Genomic DNA, 9,816 nt, shown 5'->3' on the forward strand with positions numbered 1-9,816 from the left:
ACAGCAACACGACCAACATGTCAGCTCACCTGCGGAGACATCATCCCAGTGATGACGGGGTGCGAGACCAACATATACCGAACCGAAAACCGTGACCACAAAACTGTGAACCGAACCGAACCGTGGGTATTGTGAATCGTTATATTCACAATACTAATACTAATAAATACTAAATATTTCAATATTTGAACAGAGCCAAGTTCGCTCACCTTTTGTGCAGGTGTTCCTCTCTCGGCATCGGGCGACCGAACGCAGTGGAGTAGTTCTCAGTGGGGCAGCGTTTAGGACTGGACTTCGCAGACAGCGGCATGAGTAAAGTTTCTCTCTTTGCTGAATGGGAGGAAAATAGCACACACTTTAATTAATTTTTTTATTTTTAATTAATTGAAACTTTAATACACCAACACACCATTAATTAAAAACTACATTCTCCAGAGAGTTTGTAGTTAAATTGAGAAAAATGTAATTGTCTTGATTAAGAATTTATCGGGTTAGTGTTTAACTATACTATTTATAGTTTTTGGTTTGGCAAACAGCATCAATCACAACTTAAATGTGTGTTTATAAGAGCAAGTACAGTATGTAACCTTCTGTGTTTATTGTTAGTCAGTTCTCTTAAGTTCATCTGTCCATAATGTGAAATATAAAAAACTTTACGCATGTACAGAGCATCTTAAAACACATTTTTACTGATGCATTTAATTTGTTTCTGACTTTGTCTTCACACACACACACACACACACACACACACAGTAAAAACTAGTTTTGTGTGTTTGTAGTAAAGAGAAACCTCCGTTCTGTCCCCTCCTGCCTTTGTGATCACCAATATTTTGTTTTTGTTTTATGTTCTCATTTACATATTTTTCTATTTCTGTTGTCAGACAACAGAACAAGGCTTAAATCTGATTGCGGCTCATAAATACCACGTTTACCAGCGGTCATTAGCGAGCTGCTGAGCTGCAGGTAAAATCCTCAGACAAAATAAATATAAATTCAGGTTAATGAGAGCAGCTGTGCTGTGAGGTCGACCGCACCGGTATTTAAAATGAGTGATGACGGAGAAGGTTTTAAACAAGTAACAGCATCTGTCAGCATCTAAATGACCTGCAAACATGTATTTATGTAAGAAAAATATCAGACTTTAACTTTAACTACATTATACATGTTAATAATTACAGACTTGGTGTAAAGGTGAGTGTGAAGAGCTCGGGCGGACGTACTGGGCGTAGTCGGGGGTATGTTTCGATGTGCCGGAGGAGGCAGGGAGGAGGATCTGTGGCCCTCCGGAGACAAACTCCTCTGAGCTATCAGCAGAGCTGTGGCTGTTTCTGCTCCGCTGAGACTTTTCCCTCCTCCTCCTCCTCCTCGCTCAGCTCTGCTCACAACTCCTCCAGGTTTGACCACCTCCCTGTCAGCCTGAAGCCCCGCTCGCTCCTGAATCACATCTTTGTGCCTCCGCTCCACAAACCCAACTGTGGTCCTCTGATTGCCGACCCCTGCAGAGAGAAACCACACGAGCGTTACTTTCAGTGATCCACAGGAAATTAATTAAATATTTTTCTTTCTTATACCAGTTCAACAATCAGTATTAACAGCACAAAGAAAAGAAAATACACAACAATTAGACTATTGTTGAGAGTAACATAGAGTCCATAATAATCAAAGTTAACCACCGCACACTGGAATGACTTCATTGGGATTTATTAGGAGCAAACGACGTGTTTCGCCTGTAACTTCTTCAGGTTCGTGCAGTAAGAATAAAGTTCATATTGCAGTTAATGCTTTATATCACAAATACGTACAGTCGGTGTGAGAGTGTACGGCTAAAATACATACAACTAAAATATGATTAAAACAGTATTAAGTCAAAATAAATCTGACTTAAATGAAAGAAAATAGATATGATTAAAGAAAATATACATTATTATCTCTCAAGGGGAAACAAATGATCTGTGTGTGTCTATTCATGAAAGGCACACAATCAAGATGAAGGAAATAATAGATTCTCCACATAATCAATAAAAGGAAAGCAGATTCAATTATAAGTGAACCACAGTTTTCTTAATTTGAAGACAAATCGTGACCTTTTTGATCCTTCGTATAAAGGATGCAGCTTCTACCTAACGAGGATAAATTTACCAATTATTCCCATAAATAGATTTATTGTGTTCAGATACACGAGAACGCTTCAGATATGGAGGTCCAGAAATCTTTTAATGAAGATGCACGAAGCAGCTAGCATCAGAACTGGAATACAATCTTAAAGACAAACGCAAATAAAAAAAGGAATAAATTAAATTAATAGATATTAGCTCATCTTCTGAAACATATTCTAGTTAGAGATTCTCAGTTGGTTGGTTTTATTTGTCTTTTTTATTACTTATAATAAGTTATATAAGTGTTAAAGGCGTCAGCTTGAGGGTGATGGGCATTATTCACTATTTTCTGATATTTTATAAACATGCTGACATTCAATTATTTGAAAGAGGAATCAGAAGTTTCATTGCTAATAAAATAATCATTAGTTGCAGCCCTAAAAAGAATATAATTTTCACATCTGTATGTCTAGTTTGTTTTTCGCAACCTTTAATTTTCTATCTGTATCGTATATAAACAGACAAAAGGCACTTTTGATACTTGAGTAGTTATTTTTCCATCTTGTTCAGATGCAGATAAGAAATAATTGTACGTTTATAATAACAGGTACAGGTCTCTTTTTTTTATTTCCTCATTTATTCTAAGAAACATCTCAGACTTTGCTGTGATTGATCACTCTGAGCCGCGACAATAGTGTCCTGATTGGGTGCCAGAGTCGTGTCACATACTAGAAAAGTGATTGCAGCCATTGTTCCCTTTCGTTTCCTGCTGGAGTTGCAAGGGAACAGCCAGTTCGCTCGCTCGCTCTTTCTTGGAACAACCTCCAAGACACGCAGACTGCTTCTTCTCCTGTGCACTTTAATTTTCCAGAGCAGTGGCCACTTTATGTTTGATTTGTCTCAATAAATTGTCTCAAAACCTTTGAAAATAAAACTGGATAACGTTCGACTAGAGTGGGGTTCTTTAACTATGGGCACAGCTAAACATGGAGGGGATAGAAACTACACAATCTACCAGTGGTTTGGTTTTAAATCTGAGCATCAATGAAGTTGGTAACGTCTTGTGAGTGAGTGTGAGTCATACTGTGGGTGGTGGAGCTGTTCTTACAGGGGGCCCGGCTCTCTGTCGCTCTGGTCTCCTCCAGCTCTATCAGGGCCCTCATCATGGGCGTCAGGGCACAGGACGCCTCTCTGCGACCGGCCTCCCGCTGCCCGGCGCCCTGCTCCTGGTGTCTGGGCTGAGGCAGAGACTGTTCGCACTCTGGGGGAGACGCACACCTGCAGAACAGGATCTCAGTAAATCACCTAAAATCTTCACTGAATACCCACAACAATAAAAGAAAACTCACCTCCAGCTTCCACCGGCTGATGAGGCGTCCACAGAGCTTCCAGTCCCCGATGTTTGATCATTTAACGAATACTTTGACTTCTTGTGACTATTTGATTGGTTAGTTTGAGGGAAAGGAGATCTTCTGCCGCTGTTTATCTGGTCTGATAGAGGACATGGTGACTTCCTGCGGGTGACGTCTGGCTCTGCCTTGTTTTTACTGGGTGATAGCAGCAGGTCAGGATGGTGGAAAAGACTGTGGACATATTGAGAGGAAATTTACATTCAGGAATCACTTAATGCAGTAAAAAGTTTTTGTAATTCACTTTTTATTGCCAACAACTGACAGAACAAAGACACCATGGACAGAAAAGACAACAACATAACAATAAAACTATTAAACAAACAAGAAAATGCCCCACATATACTGTTTGACTCCTCAAAAACCTCAGCATCACTGAGTTATCATTCATAATGTGAGTGAAAATGGTAAGAATCACATTACCTATAACACTCACATATAGCAGCAGTGTCTGTCTCACCCTACCAACACCATCACAGCCTAATCTATCAGAATAAGACACTCATCCTAACAATAACATGACACACAATGTAGAAAAATGATTAAAATTAAATAGTTTTACCAGTTATTGCAAACTAGATAACATACGACTAGAGTGGGATTCTTTAACTACAGGACAGATGTGGACAACGCACTCAAACATGGAGGGAACAACAATAAACTGTTTATTTTTTATTTATTTTTTATTAAAGCGTTCTGTTTGGTTGACGGCAGCTGAACGAGAGACAAGGTAAACAAACTGTAGCCACGTGTAATCAGCAGACAGCGTGTTGTTGAACTGACGGTATTCCACAAATAAATCATCAGAACAAATACAAATATAACTTCCTCCCTCTTGGGTTCAGATTTTTCCTCTAAAAAAGAACACATGAGATGCAGATGTGTGTGTAAAACATGCTCACCCGGCCCCAGAGGGTTGCGTGTTACTGTGGGAAGCATAACGTGCCCTGGCCTGGTTCTCGTGCTCCAGCTGCTTCACCTGAGACTCCAGTTTAGAGATTACTCTGAGGGAGAGGCAAGATTTAAACATACAGAGAGACAGGTGACAGGTTAACCTCGCTTTCTGTTGACTTCTTCATATAAAATGTTGGTGTAAGATTCATAGATACAGTGACAGAGAAATGACAAACAGAGAGGCTGACATAAACTAAAGCTGAAGCATTTATCTTTTTGATTTGCATATTAGCAAGGCTGCCGGGCTGAATCTGTTCAAATCTATTATCAATCAAATGTTTTATTGAATTTTAATCCAACATTAACTTCAGTCTACAGCAAACACACATATATAATATCAATGGGTAAAATTACAAAATTGTACATTAAAGTTAGGAAGATCTTATAAAACTTGAGAGCTTCAGTTGTTTGAGTTGTGCTGTTACATCCTCCAGAGATGACAGTGCAGTGGAGAAAAGATACTTCCATCTCCTCACATGTAGACTGTTAAGAGTCCAAACTGTGCAGAAGACTATGAACAAAAAAATATACTGTTCTATTTTTGTAGAAACTGTTTTACGGAGGTTTTGATTCAGCTGAATGATCATTTTGGAGGAGGAAGTTTTCTCAAAATGCACTAAATGAGATTGAAAGAGTTTTTTTATTTGTCAGACAACAAAACATATTTTCTTTTTTATTTCTGTGGTTGAGTATAAACTGTTCTTATTCCCTATTCTTTGTAAAAGTGAAACTGAAGTCTTTGCTACTGACACGAGTGGCGTCGAACAATCGAAGTCAGAAGTAGATTTAAAAAGAAAATCACGACTGAATTTTCATTTCACCGATTTAAATCTTCACATATTTGTATTATTACATTCCTAATCTTAGGTGTGTGTGTTTAATATGTACTGTATGTGTATTTTTTTGGCATTGCAAAGCCGTTTTTGTAGCCTCTGGCTCGCTATATAAATACATTAATATCATTAAAAGTGCTTAAAGCATGCTGAGCTATTCTTTCTTTATGTACTTGCAAGTGAATTAACTTCGCTGAAAATGAAAGGAGCAAAATGACCCCAAAGCCGACCTTTATCTCAACACTTTGTCTCCTGTGGATTGTAAATTCTCTCCGCTGTCGCGATCCGGCTCTAATTTGCTTTTGCCTGTTTTAGTGTGATGGGCCTCAGTAACAATCTTTAGACTCCTCCTGCAGGTCTCACTGTGAGACTCCATTAGACCCTGAAGCTGCCAGTGTTCTTGCATATCTTACTGTAATTTACACACTTTTTTTCCCATTTTTGATGGTTTAACGTCGACTCTGTGTGTTTGACTGATCGAATGCCTGGAAGGATCCTCTTGTCACTACACTTTTCCCCAATTCATGTCTTTTCTGGGTTACCTCTCAGCTTCTGTGCTGCTCTTCCACTCAGCACGAAGGAAATTCTAACTAAAATGTTGTCCTAGCTCGACCTGTCTCATCTCATCTCTGAATGTTCACTTGTACATTGTACTTTCTTCTCTCCTAGATTCCCTCTTTTTAAAAGGCCACTTACAGATGTGGACCTCTCCATCCTTCTTTTCCCCTTGGCTGCCCTCCAGATCATTTGTTTCAGAGCTAAAGCCCTCCTGTGACACACATATTGATGTTTGGGCGAGCTGTAGTTTGCTAACTGTCAGTGAATCCGCTGAATCGACTTGACAGACTTCATCTATGCAGAGTCCATGCGTTGTCTCTATTGGTGCCAATTTGCATGCAAGAGCTGAAACTGCAAAGGCAAAGTTGCTGTGTGGTGTCAGCCAATGTTATTATCTATTTTCAACTGCACAGAGACCATCATTAGGCTCTATTGATTAATCCTCGCCCATCGATCTTCCTGCTGTCTCCCAACCTCCACTGCAGCTCTTTTACAAAACTGCTGGAGCCAGCCAATGACAATGTGATGCCGTTTGACAGTGATAAGCCTGAAGCTAATGACCACACTACAGCGCTAATGTCACAGCTCTGCTATGAGCTCCCTCTGCAGATACGATAACTCAGAAGAAGACACTATTTGGCTGTTCACATGTAGTTCTTGGTTTGTGTCTGTTAGTGTGAAGCTGTGTTCAATGTTACTCAAAATCTTCCGCACTAGATCATCAAGACGAGATTCGTATTTTAATTTTTGTTTAGTGTTTGAAGGATCTGTTCGACATTTTGGGAAACCAGACAGAAGCTGGAGCCAAGAAGTGCTTAGCTTAGTTTATCATTGGGCTGCAACTTACTTTTATTTTATAACAATTATTTTCATTATTGATTCATTTGATGATTTTCTAGATTCATTTATTAGTTGTTTGGTCCAGAAAATGACAGAAACTTGTGAAAAGTGTTGATCATTTTTTCTCAAAGGCCAAGGCGACGCAAAAATATTCCTTTCACTGTCATAGTGGACGAAAGAAACCAGAAAATATTCACATTTGAGAAGCTGAAATTAGAGATTTTTTCTAAAAGTAAAAAAATACAAAAAACGATGACTCTATTAACAAAACAGTTGGCAATTAATTGATTAATCCACTAATCGCTGACTGGAAACGGTGAAACAGCTACCCCAGCTCTGTCAAAAGGTAAAAGGTCATCTCGTCATTGCCGTGAAATTGCCAGGCAACCAGGAAAGACGCCAGGAATTCACCGCTTCCAGCCAAGCAACAGACCGGCACCTAACGCCTCACAACATAGTAGTTTCTGTACGGATTAAACACACCAGATATAACGCGTCATTCAGTGAGCTTTAGGAGTATTTTTTTAACCTCTGGACCGAGACAGGCTAGCAGTTTCCCCCCGTTTCCAGTCTTTGTGCTAAGCTAAGCTAACCGTCTCCTGGCTCCAGCTTCTCGTCTAAACCTCAGCAAGAAAGAAAACGAGTGTATCTTCTACCTTCAGACAACCGAAAAAAGTGATTTTATTGAGGTTGAGACACTTTTTTGTAGTTGTTCGATCCCTCCACACAGGAGTTTATGCAGTATAGCATGTATTAGAATAAAAGTGTTATTTCATGTGTTGTGTTAAACTAATGCACTCACCTCTTCAGGTCTGATATCTGCTCATTTGCATCGAAAAGCTTGTTCTCTGTTGACACAAAGTTGTTCTGTAGATACAAAAAACTGTTAAAAACCGCATGAGACTGAATGAAGGTGTGACATTAAGATCTTGTTTGTCGCTGTTTAAAATATCTTACACGTTTCAATGATAATCAAACAGTCAAACATGTAATACATCAGTTCCAGTAAGGGATTCATTACCTTCAGTCCCTCATGTTCCTTCACCAGAGAGTCGTATTCTCCGAGCAGCTGAGGAAACAAAACAGAGACCTTAGTGCTGACAGAGAGTTACGTAAAAGGGAACATGGCTTTAATCCAACTGACTCTCTTTTTCTCTTCCTTAAAATCTGTATAACAGTTTCTCGCTACACTGGAATCACTCGTTATTTAACTTAACATGAGGCTGTAACACATCACTTCCAGGCAAACAGGGATCTTTATCTTTATTTCTCCTTAGAAAAACCAAAACAATGAACAATGATAGAAAAGGAAAACGATTAGGAACCACTGAGCTAAATTACTCCAAAGATTTAATATAAAACACAGTAATAATGTTCCATTGAAAAGGGGAACTTTAGAGGTGAGATATTATGTACTAATATTCTCTTTAACAGCCCAGTCAGACTCACGTCCTGCAGCATCTTGTACTCTCGCTCCCTCCTGGCCTCCTTCTCGTCTGCCTCCCTGCCGGCTTTCTGCACCGTCTCCTCCAGCTGCCGTACGTGGGTCTTCAAGCGTGCTACCAGCGTGTCCTTATCTTTGCCCGAGCGTTTGCTTTCTTCTAGCCGCTGCTGCAAGGATTTCACAGTAGCTCCAGCTACGGCATACCGCTCCGGCCACTCTGCCTAACAGCAGAAAGTCACATCAAAGTTAAGGAATGTTTTATACAAATAATATATTAAAAAGTGAATGATGAAGCGACGGAGGGCAACATGAACTTTTTATTTTATTAAGCCACAGGCACATTATGTTAGCTAGAAAAGTATTAATCTTTCTCTCATCACAGAGCTTCATTGTGGATTCCTTAATTAGGGTCCATTCAACTTTTTCCACAGGATTAATTAAAGGATTGCAGATATCAGAGAGTTGTGTTTAATGATTTAAAGACCTTTTTGAAGGTAAGATCCAAGTGGCATTACAGGATTTGCTTACACAATGAGACCACATGAGAGGCAGCCAACTTGCTCTAATATAGTTGGTCCAGTAGGTTAAAATTCTTCTGATTCTTCTGACAAGTTAATGACTTTTAAGACCTTTACAAATTCAATTTAAGGCATTTATAGCCTGTAAGGGGTCCTGCTGACACTACCTAACCGTATGAAGTGTCATTTTATATTTATATCACATAATGTTGTTTGCTATATTAAGAAAAAACATTAATTACAACAAATACTGTAAAAGGATTTTGAGGAACGTTACCAGTTTTTTCTCCAGCGAGCTGTTTGTTGCCTCTAGTTCTTGAATACGACTGGTGGCCTCAGCCAGAGCTTTCTCTAGTTGCTTACACCTGTGCATGAAGAAAAATCACAACAGTACAGAGTTAGAAAACAAAATAAAGTGGACAAAACTGAAGTGTAATGTTAAGTTGGGGGAAGTGTGGGGTCTGAAAACTTTGAAAATGAATCATTTATGTCCTCAAAATCGAGTCAATACCTCAGAATGAACGGCCTGTTTAATGTAGTCTTTAAATGGCTTGAGTACTTCATTTACAAGAATGAATAAATGATGATACAAACCTCTTTGAGAGGGCCTGGTTGCTCTTCTCTAAGTCCTGGGGCAGATCGCTGAGCTTCAGTTTGTCTCGCAGGATTTGGATCTCAGACTCATAATATGCTTTCAGATCAGCCACGTGTCGAGAGTGCTTCTCTCTCAGGTTCTGCCTTAGTCTGGGGAGGAAAAAGGACAAGCAGAAGATGAATGAAACTGCTATCATGAGCTATCCTGACACCAACACTGCAAACAAAACTGACTCTACAACACAGAGTAAATACAATGTCAACGTGTTTAATGACAGAGGAACAACACAGGAAGCAATACTGGGTGCTGCAGTTAACTGGTTACCGACTGGTTTGACATGTTTGTGTCCATGTGATGAATATGAATCCAATATTCACTCTCTTTGAGATGTTTTTGGATAAACAATGAGCTGAAACTCATTATGAAGCTCCATAAAGCGGAGGGGAGCCGCAGATTCAGGGGGTAATTCTCTGTAGGTTCATCTATACAAGCGAGCTCTTTGTTTTCACATCGTCGTTCTAAAAAAAATGGATTATAGTTGTTTTAAGAATTGATTTCCTAAGGCCTTG

The 9,816-nt window shown here is 39.4% G+C and overlaps 1 protein-coding gene across 1 annotated transcript in view; it reads right to left on the reverse strand.

The window, feature by feature from the left end:
• The window catches only part of LOC118332776 (M-phase phosphoprotein 9), a gene marked incomplete in the record, with an annotated part of 23,831 nt that overhangs the window by 5,193 nt on the left and 8,822 nt on the right, over positions 1-9,816 (reverse strand). Inside the window, 10 exon segments of the mRNA XM_035668204.1 lie at positions 210-330; positions 1,221-1,496; positions 3,181-3,374; positions 3,446-3,679; positions 4,408-4,509; positions 7,493-7,557; positions 7,712-7,759; positions 8,140-8,355; positions 8,930-9,017; positions 9,247-9,396. Coding sequence (XP_035524097.1) covers positions 210-330; positions 1,221-1,496; positions 3,181-3,374; positions 3,446-3,679; positions 4,408-4,509; positions 7,493-7,557; positions 7,712-7,759; positions 8,140-8,355; positions 8,930-9,017; positions 9,247-9,396 — 1,494 coding nt within the window.

The sequence above is a fragment of the Morone saxatilis genome, unplaced genomic scaffold (assembly GCF_004916995.1).
Source record: "Morone saxatilis isolate NCDOM2014 unplaced genomic scaffold, NCSU_SB_2.0 Contig21, whole genome shotgun sequence".
Classification (NCBI taxonomy): Eukaryota; Metazoa; Chordata; class Actinopteri; family Moronidae; genus Morone; species Morone saxatilis.